Consider the following 21430-nt stretch of genomic DNA (forward strand, 5'->3'; position numbering starts at 1 on the left):
TTCCATCCAGCTCCTTTCCCCCACATTACCGTGCGTTAGGAACAATACATTCCATGTAAACTGTATTTTTCTCTGCTTCTGTCGTCCTTCCATGCACCTACGATCACATACTTTTTTCACTCCACGGGGAGTTGAGATGTAGCAGGGTGTTGCGTTCCTTCCTCCAAGAGGCGTACATGACACATGTTAAATAGTGTTGAAGTAATATGGCTACAGGTTCATCTGCCTCACCTAAAGCCCATTCTGATGGAAAGCTGCTATAGACCACCAAGTGCACCAACAGTCAGTATCTGGATAACATGTGTGAAATGATTGATAATGTATGTGATATATATGTATATACATATTCTGGGTGATTTAAGTATTGTCTGGCTTTCATCAGGCTGCCCACTCAAGAGAAAGCTTTAAATTGTAACTAGTGCCTGCAAGCTGGTTCAGGTTAACAATCAATCAGCCTACCAGGGTAGTTACAAACAGCACAGGAATGAAATCAACATGTATTGATCACATCTTTACTAATGCTGCAGAAATTAGTTTGAAAGCAGTATCCAAATCCATCAGATGTAGTGATCACAGTACAGTAGCCATATTTAGGCCTAATATAGTGTATACAAGGTCATACAATACATTTTGTAGCAATTCCTATGTTATTGATGTAAATAATATTTGTTGGTCCATGGTGTGTAATGAGGAGCAACCAGACGCTGCACTTTACACAATTATGAAATTGCTCTTCCGAGTTACTAATAAGCACGCACCCATTAAGAAAATGACTGTAAAAACAGTTAAATCCATGTAGATTGATGAGGAATTGAAAAATTATATGGTTGATAGGGATGATGCAAAATAAATGGCAAATAGTACAACTGATTGGCAAATATACTTCAAATTGAGAAATCATGTGACTAAACTGAATAAAAATAAGAAACTACACTATGAAACAAAGATAAATGACAAAGAATGACAATTAACTTCTTGAAGATCAGTGGGACGCTAGCATCCCATTTCGACAACTTCCGGTGAAATTGCAGAGCTCCAATTTCAAATTAAATTACTATAAATATTAAACTTTCATGAAATCACAAGTGCAATACATCAAAATAAAGCTTAACTTGTTATTTTAATCCAGCCGCTGTGTCAGATTTCAAAAAGGCTTTACGGCGAAAGCAAACCATGCGATTATCTGAGAACAGCGCCCAACACACAAATGCATAAGAAATTATTTTTAACCAGGGAGTTGCGACACGAAAGTCAGAAATAGCAATATAATATATGCCTTACCTTTTGAAGATCTTCTTCTGTTGGCACTCCAAAAGGTCCCAGTTACTTTACAAATGGTCCCTTTGTTCGATAAAGTCCTTCTTTATATCCATAAAAACTCAGTGTAGCTGGCGCGCTTCAGTCAATAATCCACTCGGTTTCCCTCCTTCAAAATGCATGCAAAATTAATCCCAAACGTTACCAATAAACTTATCCAAACAAGTTAATCAACGTTTATAATCAAACCTTAGGCACCCTAATACGCAAATAAACTATACAATTTAAGACGGATAATCGTTAGAAAAATACCAAAGAATGGGTTCTCATTCACTCGCTTGGAAACACTACAGCCAAAATGGGAGCCACCCAGAAAATCTACAATTTCTGGTTTGTTTTTCCAAAAAACAGCCTGAAACTCTTTCTAAAGACTGTTGACATCTAGTGGAAGCCCTTGGAACTGCAATCGGGCATGTTTTCGCCCTATTATAAAAGTGCCAGCCATTGAAATCAGTGGTAGGATGACATTTTGGGGGGGGAGATGTTCTCTGGGTTTCGCCTGTCATTTCAGTTCTGTTATACTCACAGACGTTATTCTAACAGTTTTAGAAACTTCAGAGTGTTCTATCCAGATGTACCAATTATATGCATATCCTAGCTTCTGGGCTTGATTAGTAGGCAGTTTACTTTGGGCACGCTTTTCATCTGGATGTGAAAATACCGCCCCCTATCCCAAAGAAGTTAAAAGCACCTTAAATGAAATTTTGAATCAGATGGCTCATTCATCACAAAACCCACTGATATTGCCAACTACTACTATGATTTTTTTTAATGGCAAGATTAGCAAATTTAGGCATGACATGCCAGCAACAAACACTGATACTACACATCCAAGTATATGAAAGACAAGCATTGTAATTTTTAATTCCTTAAAGTAAGTGTAGAAGAGGTGAAACAATTATTGTTGTCTATCAACAATGACAAGCCACCGGGGTCTGACAACTTGGATGGAAAATGATTGAGGATAATAGTGGACGATATTGCCACTCCTAATTGCCATATCTTAAATTTAAGCCTACTAGAAAGTGTGTGCCCTCAGGCCTGGAGGGAAGCAAAATACAGTGTCTTGCGAAAGTATTCGGCACCCTTGAACTTTGCGACCTTTTGCCACATTTCAGGCTTCAAACATAAAGATATAAAACTTTATTTTTTTTGTGAAGAATCAACAACAAGTGGGACACAATCATGAAGTGGAACGACATTTATTGGATATTTCAAACTTTAACAAATCAAAAACTGAAAAATTGCAGTTTTCCCCCTGTTCCGAGACAGGTGCAATATAATGGTACATTCTAAATCAAAACTAATTTCACACACTTATTACATGTAAAGACGATATTAAATCAAGAATAGTCAGATGGGTGACAATATTATTACTTGTCAATTTTGTACTATCACTTGATGGTGCCCCAGCACATGTAGTATGCGAAAATCAGCGCACGCCTTTTTTTTGCGACTTCAAATCATAGTTGCACACCTCATGTAGCCTACCTAGCCCGTAGTCCTATATGTTTTGACAAGGTTTGTATCACAACTAAAGTGGCCAAATAACTTCTCAAATTAAGCACATTAAACCGCTTTACAACCGGTGTAGAGCCTAACTGGCATACACAGTGAGTTTCAAGTTTGGGAAATAGAATTTCCACCATAAAAAAAAAAATCACCTTTATAATAAAGCACTACATGCATAATAGCATTTGCGGTCATTTTTGAGAATAGTGTTTTCCTGCTAATTGATTGCATTTTGTAACAGCCGCGCTTATTACCTAATGTCGTGTGCGCATTGCTGCAATAGCCTTAGTTTATCAACATTTTAAACTAAACAGCTTGATCTGTTGCATCAGCCTCATTGCTTTTAAAAGGATGTTTTGATGCGAGTGGTTGTATTAATTTTTTGGATCTATCGCATCCCACAACTGTCCCAGAGTATGTTTGGAATATTTTTTCTTGCACAGAAGGACAAGTTGAACAATAGAATAAGTACATTTTTGTACTTAAGGCGATAGTAGATTGACATACAATGCATTCGGGAAGTATTCAGAATCCTTCACTTTTTCCACATTTTGTTACATTCTTATTCTAAAGTGGATTAAATAGTCCCTCCCCCCTCATCAATCTACACAATTCCCCATAATCACAAAGCAAAAACAGGTTTAGACATTTTTGCCATTGTGAAAAACAAAAATGAAAAATCACATTTACATAAGCATTCAGACCCTTTACTCAGAAGCACCTTTGGTAGCTATTATGGCCTTGAGTCTTCTTGGTATGACGCTACAAGCTTGGCACAGCTGTATTTGTGGAGTTTCTCCCATTCTTCTCTGCAGATCCTCTCAAGCTCTGTCAGGTTGGAAGGGGAGCGTCGCTGCACAGCTTTTTTTCAGGTCGCTCCAGAGAGGTTTGATAAGGTTAAGGTCCGGGCTCTGGCTGGGCCATTCCATGATATTCAGAGACTTGTCCCAAAGCCACTCCTGGGTTGTCTTGGCTGTGTGCTTAGGGTTGTTGTCCTGTTGAAAGGTGAACCGTCACCCCAGTCTGAGGTCCTGAGTGCTCTGGGACAGGTTTTCATCAAGGATCTCTCTGTACTTTGCTCCGTTCATCTTTCCCTCGATGCTGACTAGTGTCTGCCGCTGAAAAACATCCCCACAGCATGATACTGCCACCACCATGCGTCACCGTAGGGATGGTGCCAGGTTTCCACCAGACGTGAAGCTTAACATTCAGGCCAGAGAATCTTGTTTCTCATGGTCCGAGAGTCCTTTAGGTGCCTTTTGGCAAACTTCAAGCGGGCTGTCATGTGCCTTTTACTGAGAAGTGGCTTCCGCCTGGCCACTCTGCCATAAAGGCCTGATTGGTGGAGTGATGCAGAGATGGTTGTCCTTCTAGAAGATTCTTCAATTTCCACAGAGGAACTCTGGACCTCTGTCACAGAGTGACCATTGGGTTATCTCCTTGACCAAGGGGCCCTTCTCCCCCAATTGCTGAGTTTGGCCAGTGGTTCCAAACTTCCCCCATTTTACGAATGATGGAGGCCACTGTTCATGGGGACCTTCAATGCTGCGGAATCTTTTTTGGTAACCTTCCCCAGATCTGTACCTCAACAAAATCCTGTCTCGGAGCTCTATGGTCAATTCCTTCGACCTCAATGCTTGGTTTTTGCTCTGACATGCACTGTCAACTGTGGGACCTTATATAGACAGGTGTGTGCCTTTTCAAATCATGTCCAATCATTTGAATTTACCACAGGTGGACTCCAATCAAGTTGTAGAAACATCTCAAAGATGATCAATGGAAACAGGATGCACTGGAGCAAAGGGTCTGAATACTTATGTAAATAACGTATTTCAGCCCAAAACATTTTTGCAAAAATGTATAATAACCTGTTTCCACTTGTCATTATGGGGTATTGTGTGTAGACTGAGCAGGAATATTTTAAAATAAGGCTGTAACGTAACAAAATGTGGAAAAAGTGAAGGGGTCTGAATACTTTCCAAAGGCACTGTATATCATAACACTCACTCATCAAGTCTTACATTCCTAAGTTCCATTACTTTTCTCTTTCCAACACAGTTGGAAAAAACAATTTGACCAACGGAAGGAAGCTGGTGACCAGTTTGACCAATATCATAGCCTAGAATGTAAAAACCTCCTACTCGTGGATTTATTTGCCCCTTTAGGGAGGGTTCATCATTTGAGCTATAAAAATTATATTATGGTCTTGTATCCTCCAGACCTACTCAATGAATAAGCAACTATAGCTTCAAACAATGTTCAACATTCTTTATTTTTCTTAAGGAATTGTATTAATTTACTGTTATAGATCTATCATCAACATTAAGGGCTGTTGTCGTTGGACTTGTTGCATAGGGCACCTTTTGAACAGATTCTGTACACTTGCCCTCAGTGGAATATACCATGGTAAAATCCAATGTGAAAGCAATGCGATTTGATTGTATATCACGTGCTCGCATTTTTTGGAAATGCTTAGACTGTTAAAGATAATGTCCTCCACTGGGTGGCAGTAAAAGTCATGAAATAATCACACAATTTTACATTTTAGTCATTTAGCAGATGCTCTTATCCAGAGCGATTTACAGTAAGTTGTAAGTCAAACCCACAACCCTGGCATTGCAAGCTCCACGCTCTACCAACTGAGCCACACGGGACCACCCATTCAACCAGGATGAAATCAGACATTATGTATAATACATGATCTACATACTCTACGTGACAGTCTAGGTCTATAATGAAGCAGGAAGAAAAATAAAAGCCACAGCACTGACGTTCTTTAAATGTCACATTTAATGAGTTTCACCACTGTACTTCAAATCTACACTTTTAGAAACCAGCCATTTTTCCCAACACACACGTGAGCACATCCGAGGAGTCAATTCCGGTCTCAACTTCACATTGGCTTTAAGGTCCTTGTAAGCAGAGCTTTATAGATATATTTATCGTAAATTGTATTCAAATTACATTACCTCTGAGTATAAACTTCAAATGTCTTATAAAATGTGACAGCACATCTATCCAAATTTTGCCCAAATATCAGTTGCAGAGTTCAAGTTAGTCTGCGTTATTTTTTTGTACACATTTAAAATTAGCATCAGTGGGTTTTTGTACTTCATTTCAACACAAAATCTCTTGAAGAAAAGATACTAGCATCTTCACATACATATTACACAGGGAAATAGGGGTGGGGGGGTCATAGCCTATCAAATATATGACTCAATGTCAACTAACAGTCTGCAATTGCTTGGCTATTGATAGGGCCTTTTAATACAATGACATGATAGGATGGATCCCACCTCTGGCAGATTTTAAAGAGTTTTTCAAATGAGTGAAGAAGAAACTTGCGCGTTTTTTATTTATTTCAATATAAAAGCTGGAAGGGACATTCAAGTTTTATTTGTAATTCTCCACATGAAATGATAAACTTGTGGAGGTAGACAAACTAAGTAATTGAGCTCAAGAGGTAGAGACCAACATTGTGATTCCTTTATATACATATAAACACAATAGTAAAGTGTTTCTCTAAGGTAAAAGAAATAATAATATAATAATAATAATAGTAGTATAATAATAATAATAAGAAGAAAAAGCCTTCTACTTCAATATATCCACAGCTCTGCAGTACACACAAGACACAATTAACATAATTGGTTATGTGTTTTTTCATTTGTTTTCTGAATAATTTTTGTTTTGGATTATTTTTGTCTTCTACACACTCTAGTACAGGGGAAAACAAATGAAAGACCAAATAAAATATATACATTTATATGCAAGTCTCAAAAATAAAATAAAATGCACAGCCCTAAAAATGTGCAGGCTAATACACCTTCTATACAGCAGTATTGTTTTGAGTTTTCATTTCTTTGTTTTTTTTCTCCTCCATTGTAGATTTAGTTTTAAATCTATTCGTTTTTTTATGTATTTACATATCATATTCTGTGAATCATGAGAAAGCATTCAATAGAATGTTGATTGAAAACTAAAAAATAATAATCAAAAAATATATTAAATAGTTTTCTTCTGAGAGTTTATTTTATTGGCGTAGGTACAGGTGTGGTTAACATGAAACATTGCTTTGGGGAGTGAGGCTTAAAGTAGACCTAATATATCTATTTATCAAGGGAATGGTGTCAAGGTGACAAACCCTCACCAAAGCAACTCACTGTAGTTAGTTAAACTTTCTCATTCGCATGTGACAGGACACACGTATAAGCAACACGCACACACCCCTCTTGTTGGAACCCTACGGAAATGATTGAATGTCTTCAAGGAATGGCAACATCCCCTCGTATCATCAAACATCTATTTTTTAAATCTTGGTTTCGCTTTCTCTATAGAATCATTTCATTATTTTGGTTTGGCTGATCTTCGTATTATTTAGCTTGTCTGTCTTCAACTAGGTATGTATTGACAGAACATGGATATACAGTGTATGGTAGGACTATAGATTCAGCAGACATGGTAGGGGAACCCGTGAATGTCTGTATCCTTTATACTCTTAATATGCCTGTTCATATGGTACAGTATGTCTAACAGCAGATTACTTGAATTCGGTCTCTCAGAGTCTCCAGAGAGAAAATGTAACGACCAAGTAGCACCCCAACATGGCCTTCTTGTTACTGTAGCACAAAACCTGTGCAGAATACCACAATATTAATATGTACCCTAAACTACTGCCTCTCTGTCCCCCGTCATGCTACAGTACTTCAGTTCTCAGTGGCTCTTCGCACTAATAGTCTATTCTTTGAAGCAACCACATTCCAGGGTTACCTCATTTTACCCAGCTAATACTGACACAGTGCCATACTTCCACATGCCCACATTTGGGTTAGGTGTGTGAGTGGGTGTGCCGTGTGAGGGGTTCTCGCCATATGTATCGCAACCAAGTGGCATGCAGAGCACACCTCTTCACAAATACTGACTTCTAACCCGGGGGACAGCAGGCATAGAACAAACAGCAATGGAGCAGAAAAAAATGTAACAAAAAAACAGACAATGAAACCCTCTGACTATACTGTTTAACAGTACACTACAAATAAATAAAAAGCTTTATCTCTAATTGAAAGCTATGATTTCTCGGGGGGATTAGCTAGCGTGAGTAGGTACAGTCTTAAATCTCGTTCTATATTTAAAAACAACACCCATACCGGACCCCGTCTCCCTCCTTTAATAAATAAGTGATGACTATGTATGGAAGTGGATGGGAGCTGTGCGTTGCCCTCTGGGACTGCAGGCAGAGACTACGAGGACTCTGTAGCATACTACCTCTGTCTCATCCCTGGCTTTACACACACTTTCAAGCCCACGAGGGTGGCCCTTATACCACCTCTGCACAATGTTTGTATGCACATGTGTGTGCGCATTCATTAGTGGGTTTGCATCTACAGAACAGTGTGGGTATACACTTGTATACATAGCACACTCTAAAAGTCCCTCCATAACCCAGTCAGCAGTGGTTGGTTGGGTTCATTTTAAAACTTCATAGTTAGTATTACAGTACACACACAGTGGACATTGCTAGTCCTAGAATCCAGTGAAATGCTACGCAGGGTGGGGGTTTCTTCTTCTTGTCCTCAGTAGTCCAGCGCGGGCCATGGGCAGGGTCGTGGCCCAGACAGCAGCTATTCCCACACCAGGGGGGACGGGGGCATCTCAGAGGGCTGGGCCACAGTGGAACTGTCAGGGAGAGATGAGAGAGAGAGACAGCGAGGGAGATGAGCAAAAGAAAGAACAAAAGAGGACACAGAGAGATGAGGGGACAGGGAGAGATGGAAAGATATGGTCAGTCACTGGCACTGCCGCAGCACCACTTTCTGTTTAGTGAGCAGCATGCATCTACTGCAGAGGAAAAAGCAATTAACTAATGCACAAAATCCTTAACAATAACTCTCAGGATGTTGGCTGGCTGGAGGCAGGAGCGAAACTCACAAATCAGATATTTTAAGCAGGGTAATAACAAACTGCAAGGAGAAAGACACTTTATTGGCTGCCAATAAGGAAAGCTGGCCAATGGAATGGACTGTTACTGTTCTCGTTGTGACACAGGAGGACACAGGTACCAAGGTGTGGCAAGCAGATCAGGTAAGAGAAAGGAAGCTGACATGCTCACAGGACCAGGTCAAGTCGGGTAAATGTCATCTAACAAGCTATCAAGTTTCTAAGAAGTGGTTAGCTTTCAAACTAGCTCAATTACAAAAATACAAACAATGAGGAATCCGGTGGTATCCACCGGCAGAGGCCTCTAGTTTTACCTGATAAAGCTTTTGAAAGCGGCCGACTGGGGGTTGATGCAGAGCGGCACTCTGTTCCCCTTCTGCTGCTCCAGGATGAACTGGTGAATGATCTCTGTGGAAGACAGAGACAGGCTCAGGGAGACGAACCCAACACACTCTTTACAGTTACACTGAGTTTCACAGTAAGGTTTTTAACTGGGGTTGACTTATTGTATCATACGGTATTTACTGCTTGTTTGAAATTAGATCTATTTCAAAGTGTGGATCTTCACTTAGAAATAACCAGGGTATTTATTTTGAAATCCCATGGTAAAATGGTAGTTGTACAACTGACGAGGTATCCCCCTTTACAACTGACTAGGTATCCCCCTTTCCCTTTTAGTTGCATTACAATGATCTACTGATTACTTAGCTTCATTGGGATTCATTAAAACAAGCTTTGTTGCCTAGCTACGAATTAGGACCAGGTAAATAGTTGAAATAAGTACCAGACAGGAAGGAAGAGGAAAGGGAGGGAGAAGTAGGATGAGGGAGAAGGAGGAGGGAGGAAGGCCAGGTTTATTTCGACCATCCACCAGAGTAAGCCTGCGTTTAGAAGACATCCTCACTAATACCTGCTGACAGAACAGGCCACCACTGATCTGGCTCTCACCGCAGAGAGAGAGAGGAGGGAGGGTGGGTGAGGAAGAGAGAGGCTGAGAGAGAACAAACATCTAAACGAGAGGGAGTGCTTCTAGGGATGTGACTAAAGGCGTCAGCAAGCTTCAGTTTAACTGGCACCTAGCCGAACTCTGCAAGTGTACCGAACAAGTGTGCTCGCATACTCCCTTAAAAGACCTTCACTTGAAAAAATAGAAAAAATAGGCAATAGTATTGTTTATCCATTTTGAGATGCTAGTATACACTTCCTCAGAATAGTCCGTATTAATGTAGGATAACTCAAGAAATCTGTCATTAATTTTGACGTTTTTGCAGAGGAGATTGTCATGACGTTGGCCTGGGGGATAGGTTTATGACCGTCATAAATACCTCTTCCCCCCTTTTCTCTTCTCTAACCTACTGAGGTTACATTTAAAAACCCCTTGGTTAACATAGAGATTCTGGGAACATTAGTATGTGTTGGGAAATGAACTATATTCTGGTAATCCGAACAATTGAACATATGCAGTGGTACTTAATGAATATGATGTCAGTTCGGTTGTCATCTGAGACATTCTCATCAATGATAAGATGACATAAACTCCACAATGGAAAGTCTATACATCAGAGTTATCAGATTCACATGGAATTGTTGTTCAATTTAAATGTTTGAATATGAAATTATTTGTGATGGGATGAAATGTGATTTTAGCTTCTAAAATGTGAGATTTGGATTTTCAGCTCAATCAGTGGCCCTCCCCTGTGAAGGGACAAAGGCTGTAAAACTTTTCAAACACACCCTCCTCTTCCTTCCTATATAAGTTCTTGACTACAACATAACTATCTGTTCCGCGGATGTGAGATGACGATCCCATGTCAGAATGGTTCAGAAAAAACTACAGAACGAAGCCAACATCAGCATGAGCTTTGGTTGCGAACGGTATGAACTTTGAACTCTTATTCACGACAGAAGTGATACCTCCTAGCCGTTGAGTTAGCGACCGCAGCTGCAAACGCAGGTTAGGAAGGAACAGACAGAGTATCCCATCTACCACACAACGACGTTACTACAACTTATTCAAGTGACCACCAGAGACATGCTTCAAAGGACAAAGGACTCGGTTTGGCAACACGGCCTTCCATCTACCACCAACCTACTGAAGCGCAGCTCAGAGTAAATATTTATTGCATTTTCCTTTTCCAAATGGGTGGTAATTTAGAGTGCATAGAATACTGTATTTACGATAGCACAGCTTCTTCCCTTTGTTCCTCAGTCTTCCCGCTCTTTCACTCAAACCCAGCCCCTTTTCTTTTGTGTAACAAGCTGTCATATCTGTTCCGCCCGCTAGGGACGTTTCCTATGACGTAAAGAATTATCCAGGTATAATTAATTCTTTGTATATGTAATTCTGTGTGATTAGTTAGGTATTTAGTAAATAAAAAATTAAACCCAATTTTGTATCGCTGATTCAACTTGTTAGCCAGGATTCTTGCAGATAACCAAGAATTTACAACTTTCAGAATATGAGACTGAAGTAGGATGACGATTAATGTTGACTGCTATTGATGTAAAATATTGTTAAATCTTTAAGAGTTTATTCGGAAGATAACAGCTCTATAAATATTATTTTGAGGCGCCAGACTCTCTAGTTAATTACATTTACATGATTAGCTCAATCAGGTGATATTAATTACAGAGAAATTATTTTATAGAATAGCATGTCATAGCAATTAATCCGGCATAGCCAAAGACACGACAAGATTTTAGATGCGCAATTTTACATCTAACTAAGATGTTTGGTGCAGTATTTCTCACTTAAAAGATAGGCATCAAAACAAGTCGTCTCTCATTGTATGACAACAAAGACTATTGAAGAATCCCTACTGTTGACCAATCACTGACAAAGGGGCGTAGACTTCGGCTACAGACTTATGTTATTATAATATATGCACAAACTCTTCCGAACTGTTTCGGCTGGGAAGCATGAGGACGCCTTAACATACAGAGGCATGATCTGCACATGGTCTCAGGGCTGATTGGATTAAATTAGGACCTCAGGTGTCTGTAAAGATTCCAGTTTCACAATAATTGTGGTACGAGGTTAAGTTGGGATAAGACTTTCACCATGTAAGCAATGGATGAATGTCTATTTATCACCCATTGAACCCATTAGCTTTAGCTAAAGCTGCCTCTCTTTGTAAACCCAGTGGAAAAACATAACCCGGTAACATGAAGGGAATAACAATGGATCAGCTAGATAGGCTGAAACACAGGCTGAAACACAGGATAAAACAATAAAAACAAAACTTGAAAGGGCTAATTCCCACAGCAAAACTCTGCACTCTGCTGGTTGGTGGACAGACTCACCTTTGACCTGTCTGACGGAGGTCAGATTCTTCTCAAAGCCATCGTCGAACTTGGGTGTGGTGACGGGCTCGAAGTCGCTGGTGTAGACGCGACCAGAGGAGGTGGTGTAGCAGCACTTACACATACAGGTGTGGTACCTCAGTCTGCCCTCGTCCAGGTAGGGATGGGCCAGGGCATCCTTCGCTGAAATCCGCTTCGACTGGGGGAGGGCCAAACACACACTGATGTATACAGACTACACACACTGATGTACACAGACTACACGCACTGATGTATACAGACTACAGACACTGATGTATACAGACTACACACACTGATGTACACAGACTACACACACTGATGTACACAGACTACACACACTGATGTATACAGACTACACACACTGATGTATACAGACTACACACACTGATGTATACAGACTACACACACTGATGTACACAGACTACACACACTTATGTATACAGACTACACACATTGATGTACACAGACTACACGCACTGATGTATACAGACTACACACACTGATGTACACAGACTACACACACTGATGTACACAGACTACACACACACTGATGTACACAGACTACACACACTTATGTATACAGACTACACACACTAATGTACACAGACTACACACACTGATGTATACAGACTACACACACTGATGTACACAGACTACACACACTGATGTACACAGACTACACACACTGATGTACACAGACTACACACACTGATGTACACAGACTACACACACTGATGTACACAGACTACACACACTGATGTATACAGACTACACACACTGATGTACACAGACTACACACACTGATGTACACAGACTACACACACTGATGTACACAGACTACACACACTGATGTACACAGACTACACACACTGATGTACACAGACTACACACACTGATGTACACAGACTACACACACTGATGTACACAGACTACACACACTGATGTACACAGACTACACACACTGATGTACACAGACTACACACACTGATGTACACAGACTACACACACTGATGTACACAGACTACACACACTGATGTATACAGACTACACACACTGATGTACACAGACTACACACACTGATGTACACAGACTACACACACTGATGTACACAGACTACACACACTGATGTACACAGACTACACACACTGATGTACACAGACTACACACACTGATGTACACAGACTACACACACTGATGTACACAGACTACACACACTGATGTACACAGACTACACACACTGATGTACACAGACTACACACACTGATGTACACAGACTACACACACTGATGTATACAGACTACACACACTGATGTACACAGACTACACACACTGATGTACACAGACTACACACACTGATGTACACAGACTACACACACTGATGTACACAGACTACACACACTGATGTACACAGACTACACACACTGATGTACACAGACTACACACACTGATGTACACAGACTACACACACTGATGTACACAGACTACACACACTGATGTACACAGACTACACACACTGATGTACACAGACTACACACACTGATGTACACAGACTACACACACTGATGTACACAGACTACACACACTGATGTACACAGACTACACACACTGATGTACACAGACTACACACACTGATGTACACAGACTACACACACTGATGTATACAGACTACACACACTGATGTATACAGACTACACACACTGATGTATACATACAGGACTATGAAATCCCTCCAAATCAAATGGTCTGTTTAATAAAGTGTTTGCAGTCTCTCATAAACAACAGGCTACTGCACATGTTGAGGACACCCCACATTAAAACTAGACCTTGGAATCAAATCAAATCAGCCTCAACTGAATAACCAACTGACTAGTCAGCAATATCCCACTGACAGGTGCCAGACTTTGAAACGAAGGGGGAGAAAAACTGGTCTGGATAAAGATGTCCGAAAAGAAAGGTCTGCTTATTTCCACATTACAGATATCCACGAGACAACCCTGTAATCAGTAGTCCCTGATAACTCAATGTTTTTGGCCCCCATTATTACCATGTGTCAGACTCCTATTAATCTGTTAGTGACAGAGCTTCTTCTTATTTTCCCAAGCAGTCAGAAGATGCCATTAAACACCACCGTGTGTGATCTGTCAACTCTAGCTTCTAGTAGGGTTTCTGCGCACGCACGCACGCGCACACACATTAATGTTTTTAATAATCTCCTAAGTGAATGAATAAATAAATATGTGGGTTGGGGGAGAGAAGGCGGCAAAGTGAATCAACCTCCCTTTGTTTATAAGACAGTGAATAAGCGTCAATGGGTCAGCATAGGGGTTGGACTTGGAGACATTTGCACTGGGGGAACAGTCTTACATGCTGGCTGTCCATCACCCTGGATTGGCCACTGGCCAGAGGTGAAAGCCTGCCATTGAAGGACATTTAATTCAATCCAAAGTTGGATTGTTGACTACATTCAGTGACAATAGTGTCTAGGGTTACCACCACCTTCCCCATGTTCCCTTCGTTCAGAATCGACACCCTAGGATGTTGAATTCATATGTGTATTGTAGTTGACTGTACTGTACTGTACAGAAGTGATGCAAAAACTATCTGTGTAACATAAGGTATACTCATACGTTTTAGGAAAATAATTATTCAGCCAGAAAGCTTCTTTTTACATCTCTACATATGGTGTCCAATCTGCAGGCCATTTAGCCATTACTTGTAATGAGGAGATTATTTTCTTTGGTTAGGCAGAAATTGCATCCTATTACTGTGGAGTATAATGGTCTGTTTCCCAACAGGCAGTCGGGCGCACGCAGGAACACACACACACACACACACACACACACACACACACACACACACACACACACACACACACACACACACACACACACACACACACACACACACACACACACACACACACACACACACACACACACACACACACACACACACACACACAACTCACCGGATCGAACACAAGCATCCTGCACAGGAGGTGGACAGCTTCGTGGGTGGCCTGGCTGGACAGGGTGTACAGGACAGGAAGAGATGGCTGCAGAGACAGGAAATGTCATACAGTCAGTCAAATAGTCACACGGACAGTCAACTTCACCAAATAAAGCTTTTCAATGCTGGCCTTGTTTTTATTACATTGGGATTTTAAGAACTGTGAAAACACCTTGGATAATGATATCATGAATTGTACATTCAACATGACAGTTTTGACACTCAGAAGAAACATCTACCTGGTAGTACTAATTTTGTACAGCACCAAAAAACATGACGTGATGTTATGTGACAATGGAAAAAAGTCAAGGGCTACTGCGTGCATATTGCAATGTGGATTCAATTGAATTGAGTCCTAGATCTTATCTGTGGCATCAAAGCCAACCACAGCCAATGATTTTACAAATCTCTCCTTCACTTCCACACGTCTTCCACGCTGCTGCCAAAGGGATCCTTCAAATGATAGCCGTGTGCTTATCTCTACGAGGAGGTGGGCCCAGAAGAACAATGAGCAAGTTATTTTTACACTCTAATTATTTTCCCTGCCCCCATCCATCCCCTGCTCCCTCTCCCTCTCTCTCTCTCTCTCCCTCTCTCCCTCCCTCTCTCTCTCTATCAAACTCAACAAAGTTGATTGAAAAAGCACACCGTTAATCACTTGTTTTCCCTGATTAGGTTTTGCCGGTACGAGCAGATGCAAGCCCCGACTGGTGATTCACGCTCATCAGGATATGACTTTCTGTCACTCACACATTATTCCCTCCGCTGTGTTTCACCCAGCACAATCACCAAGGAGAGGAGAGTGGGACGAGAGCAGAGGAGAGGGGGACGAGAGGGAGAGGAGAGGAGAGGGGGAGAAGAGAGCAGGTGAGGGGAAGGAGCTTAGAGGGGGAGAAGAGAGCAGAGGAGAGGAGAGGGCGAGGAGAGAAGAGCAGAGGAGAGGGGGAGAAGAGAGCAGATGAGAGGTGAAGGAGATGAGAGGAGATGAGAGGGGAAGCAGAGGAGAGGGGGAGAAGAGAGAAGAGGAGAGGGGGACGAGAGCAGAGGAGAGGAGGAGAGGAGAGGGAGAGGAGAGCAGAGGAGAGGAGAGGGGGAGAAGAGAGCAGAGGAGAGGAGAAGGAGAAGAGAGCAGAGGAGACTGCTTTGTGTGTGTGTTACATCAGTGTGTGTGTGTGTTGCCATGGTGGCAGTGTGATGGGGCACGGAGAGAGAGATAGAGAGAGGGAGAAAGAGCGTTGCGGTGCACAGTAGTATTAGTAGGCATTAGCCTGGGATTAGCAGGGGATGGAGTTCCAGACAGATGAAGGGGGAGGAGGGAAGGAGAGAGAGGGAGTAGAGGCTGGACTGGACCCCTGTCCCGGCCCCATGATGCCGCCCGGGACACAGCCAATTTAAACAAATGATGACTCAGGAAGAGAGGCTGACTGGTGTCATAATGGCCATGACGCTGTTTCAGACTAGACATCACTCAGAAACACACACTGTCAAACCCTGTGAAGGAAGAGACTGTCTGAGAGCAGCTGAAGGTTCTCTTTAAAGACAACACACAGATGCGGTAATAACAGCAGCTAATCTCTGTCTCTAGCCGGAGAACAGAGGCATCTCCTCTCAAACTAGGGCAAGTGGTCAACCAGCCCACTCCAAACCCCTCAGGCTAAGCAAAAAGGGGTACATTGCCCGGTGTGTGCACTGTGCAGCCATCAGCAGTAGTTCTGGTAACTGGGCTGAGGGAGTATTTCAACATTTAATTTTGAGCTTTTTCCTGCATGGCAATTGACTGGACAGCTGGATTGGTGGTGTGATGTCACAGTGCCTCAAGGCCTTGTTGTAAGCAGTCTGAGCCAGGTCAGGGCTTTCTCTTACCTAGCCAGAGTAGAGTCAGGGTTTTTTCTCTCTCAGCTAGCCAGAGCTCAAGGAGCACAGAGCCACGAGCTAGAGAGGTGTATTTACAGGGCTTGGCTCTATCTCCTAACAGGCTATCTATCTACGTATCCATCCATCCATCCATCCATCCATCCATCCATCCATCCATATCTACGTATCTATCTACGTACAGTGCCTTGCGAAAGTATTTGGCCCCCTTGAACTTTGCGACCTTTTGCCACATTTCAGGCTTCAAACATAAAGATATAAAACTGTATTTTTTTGTGAAGAATCAACAACAAGTGGGACACAATCATGAAGTAGAACGACATTTATTGGATATTTCAAACTTTTTTAACAAATCAAAAACTGAAAAATTGGGCGTGCAAAATTATTCAGCCCCCTTAAGTTAATACTTTGTAGCGCCACCTTTGACTTGGCCATTCTAACACCTGGATATGTTTATTTTTGAACCATTCCATTGTAGATTTTGCTTTATGTTTTGGATCATTGTCTTGTTGGAAGACAAATCTCCGTCCCAGTCTCAGGTCTTTTGCAGACTCCATCAGGTTTTCTTCCAGAATGGTCCTGTATTTGGCTCCATCCATCTTCCCATCAATTTTAACCATCTTCCCTGTCCCTGCTGAAGAAAAGCAGGCCCAAACCATGATGCTGCCACCACCATGTTTTGACTATCTAGAGTCGAAGTCGGAAGGTTACATACACCTTAGCCAAATACATTTAAACTCAGTTTTTCGCAATTCCTGACATTTCATCCTAGTAAAAATTCCCTGTCTTAGGTCAGTTAGGATCACCACTTTATTTTAAGAAGGTGAAATGTCAGAATAATAGTAGAGAGAATTATTTAGTTCAGCTTTTATTTCTTTCATCACATTCCCAGTGGGTCAGAAGTTAACATATACTCAATTAGTATTTGGTAGCATTGCCTTTAAATTGTTTAACTTCGGTCAAACACTTTGTGTAGCCTTCCACAAGATTCCCACAATAAGTTGGGTGAATCTTGGCCCATTCCTCCTGACAGAGCTGGTGAAACTGAGTCAGGTTTGTAGGCCTCGTTGCTCGCACAAGCTTTTTCAGTTCTGCCCACAAATTTTCTAAAGGATTGAGGTCAGGGCTTTGTGATGGCCACTCCAATACCTTGACTTTGTTGTCCTTTAGCCATTTTGCCGCAACTTTGGAAGCATGCTTGGGGTCATTGTCCATTTGGAAGACCCATTTGCGACCAAGCTTTAACTTCCTGACTGATGTCTTGAGATGTTGCTTCAATATATCCACATAATTTTACTCCCTCATGATGCCATCTATTTTGTGAATTGCACCAGTCCCTCCTGCAGCAAAGCACCCGCTGCCACCCCCGTGCTTCACGGTTGGGATGGTGTTCTTCGGCTTGCAAGCCTCCCCCTTTTCCACTAAACATAACGATGGTCATTATGGCCAAACAGTACTATTTTTGTTTCATCAGACCAGAGGACATTTCTCCAAAAAGTACGATCTTTGTCCCCAAGTGCAGTTGAAAACCGTAGTCTGGCATTTTTTTACGACGGTTTTGGAGGAGTGGCTTCTTCCTTGCTGAGCGGCCTTTCAGGTTATGTCGATTTAGGACTCGCTTTACCGTGGATATAGATACTTTTGTACCTGTTTCCTTCAGTAACTTCACAAGGTCCTTTGCTGTTGTTCTGGGATTGATTTGCACTTTTTGCACCAAAGTACGTTCATCTCTAGGAGACAGAACGCGTTTCCTTCCTGAGCGGTATGACGGCTGTGTGGTCCCATGGGGTTTATACTTGCATACTATTGTTTGTACAGATGAACATGGTACCTTCAGGCATTTGGAAATTGCTCCCAAGGATGAACCAGACATGTGGAGGTCAACAATTGTTTTGTCCTAGGTCTTGGCTGATTTCTTTTGATTTTCCCATGATGTCAAGCAAAGAGGCACAGAGTTTGAAGGTAGGCCTTGAAATACATCCACAGGTACACCTTCAATTGACTCAAATTATGTTAATTAGCATATCAGAAGCTTCTAAAGCCATGATATAATTTTCAGGAATTTTCCAAGCTATTTAAAGGCACAGTCAACTTAGTAAACTTCTGATCCACTGGAATTGTGAAACAGTGAATTATAAGTGAAATAACCTGTCTGTAAACAATTGTTGGAAAACAGTAGATGTCCTAACCGACTTGACAAAATTATTTGTTTATTTTACCGTTATTTTACCAGGTAAGTTGACCGAGAACACGTTCTCATTTACAGCAACGACCTGGGGAATAGTTACAGGGGAGAGGATGGGGATGAATGAGCCAATTATAAACTGGGGATTATTAGGTAACCATGATGGTTTGAGGGCCAGATTGGGAATTTAGCCAGGACACCGGGGTTAACACCCCTACTCTTACAAGAAGTGCCATGGGATCTTTAATGTACTCAGAGAGTCAGGACATCTGTTTAACGTCCCATCCGAAAGACAGCACCCTACACAGGGCAGTGGGATATTCTTTAGACCAGAGGAAAGAGTGCCTCCTACTGGCCTTCCAACACCACTTCCAGCAGCATCTGGTCTCCCATCCAGGGACTGACCAGGACCAACGCTGCTTAGCTTTAGAAGCAAGCCAGCAGTGGTATGCAGGGTGGTTTATATTATAGTTTGTTAACAAGAAATTTGTGGAGCGGTTGAAAAACTAGTTTTAATGACTCCAACCTAAGTGTATGTAAACTTCCGACTTCAACTGTATCTCCTAACAGGCTATCTATGTATCTCCTTACTGGGTATGTATCTATCTATCTTGCACACTTTGTGTTGTGTTGATCTCTCTAAGAAAGACGATTGATTATGTCACAGTGAACAAAGCAAGTGCTTCATAAGATAGCTGAGGCGATCAACCTGTCGAGGTTTATATAACAATGTAATATCCCTGTCATAAACACTTTACAACCTGCTAGTGCAACCCTAAATATTAGGTATGTTAGGGCATGAATTATGCCTGATCAAACAACTTGCATTGTTACAGAACAACTTGCTACTGACTCAAGGGTTTAATCATTCGATATGTCCCCATTAGACTGCACATCGCAGAGTTTTGCATGTTTCAGTTCGACAAAGGAACCCACAGCCCAGACAGACACAAAGCCACAGTGTTAGGGGAGCAGTTGGCCAACGCTCCCGTTCTGATGTACGAGAAGAGCGAGAGCGAGGTTACAGGTTGGTTTGGCGCTGCTCTCTTTTCTAGCCATAGCTCTGGGGACTTTACTCAGCGGGACACAGATGAGCTTCCTGTGTGGTGAAACCCATGTGATCCCCCCCCTGCATTCCATCCCCTCCTCAACTGCCCCAACACACAAACAGCACACACTATGCCGAAAGACAGTACAGTATGAAGATTGGCTAAAACGATTTCTTCTTGAGAAATCCCTGATCACACTTGTAGGCAGTGTCATGGCACGACGGCTAGCTAACCTAGCCAACGATGCGTAGAAACGCAGCATCGGGTCTAACGGTCATCTAACGCCAAACTGCGCATGGGCACACCGTCAAATCAAAGGCACTCCTTCGATATAAAGTTGTTTTAACGAAAATGAAAACGTGTCAGTTTGTCACTTTCACGAGGTTGGAGTATTAAACATGTTCAACTACGTAAGACATTGGCTCGAATCTAGGTTGTGCCTTTAACAACTCAGGAGAAAAAAATGCACTTCTCTCATTGACTTCTAAAACCCCAAACCCTGGCCTGGTCTGTGGTCTGTTTCCGGAAGTCTCGCAATGTTGCATTTCTGGATCTAGAAACTATGCTATGGCATTCTATGGCCTTCTTTACACTGTGACAAATATTTGTCACTAAATGAGCGTGGTGATCTTTGAACAAACATTACTGACTGTGTTGATACATACAGATACTTGACATTCAAAGTGACAAACAAAAGGTACAGAGTCTACTGAACTGTAAAGACAACACACAGTGTAGCCTAAACTTTTCACAACACTTGATGCTTCATTTAGCATGTGTCTAAATGACTGAAGCATGTAACAAACTTTTTAAGGCCAAATACCAGAGTACATGTGACTAGGGCAGTTATGGTGACCTTATTAACGCCACACTGGTGGTCATGAGTCCTGACTTCAGTCAAATTCCATGTAATTGTTTAGTCACGGCAACTAGTATTCTCCAAGTCTTCTCCCAAACAAATGTCACACATATATTATTTAGTTTATGCAAAGACAAAATTGAATTAAGAATAGTCTGATGGGTGACAATATTATCACTTGTGAATGATGTATTATCACTTGTGAATGATGTATTATCACTTGTGAATGATGTATTATCACTTGTGAATGATGTATTATCACTTGTGAATTATGTATTATCACTTGTGAATGATGTATTATCACTTGTGAATGATGTATTATCACTTGATGCTCAACGTGTGCAGTAAGGCAAGAAACAGCGCATG

At 41.6% G+C, this 21430-nt stretch overlaps 1 protein-coding gene across 1 annotated transcript in view; it reads right to left on the reverse strand.

Moving 5' to 3' along the window:
• Window positions 1-5601: 5601 nt before the first annotated feature.
• LOC110507903 (serine/threonine-protein kinase NLK) overlaps window positions 5602-21430 on the reverse strand; it is a 92635-nt gene continuing 76806 nt past the window's right edge. Inside the window, exons 8-11 of the mRNA XM_036964616.1 lie at window positions 15059-15145; window positions 12070-12268; window positions 9081-9174; window positions 5602-8505 (exon numbers count right to left, since the gene is read on the reverse strand). Of these exons, the coding sequence (XP_036820511.1) occupies window positions 8451-8505; window positions 9081-9174; window positions 12070-12268; window positions 15059-15145 (435 nt within the window). The 3' untranslated portion in view covers window positions 5602-8450. The remainder of the gene's footprint in view (window positions 8506-9080; window positions 9175-12069; window positions 12269-15058; window positions 15146-21430) is intronic.

The sequence above is a fragment of the Oncorhynchus mykiss genome, chromosome 27 (genome assembly GCF_013265735.2).
Source record: "Oncorhynchus mykiss isolate Arlee chromosome 27, USDA_OmykA_1.1, whole genome shotgun sequence".
Classification (NCBI taxonomy): Eukaryota; Metazoa; Chordata; class Actinopteri; order Salmoniformes; family Salmonidae; genus Oncorhynchus; species Oncorhynchus mykiss.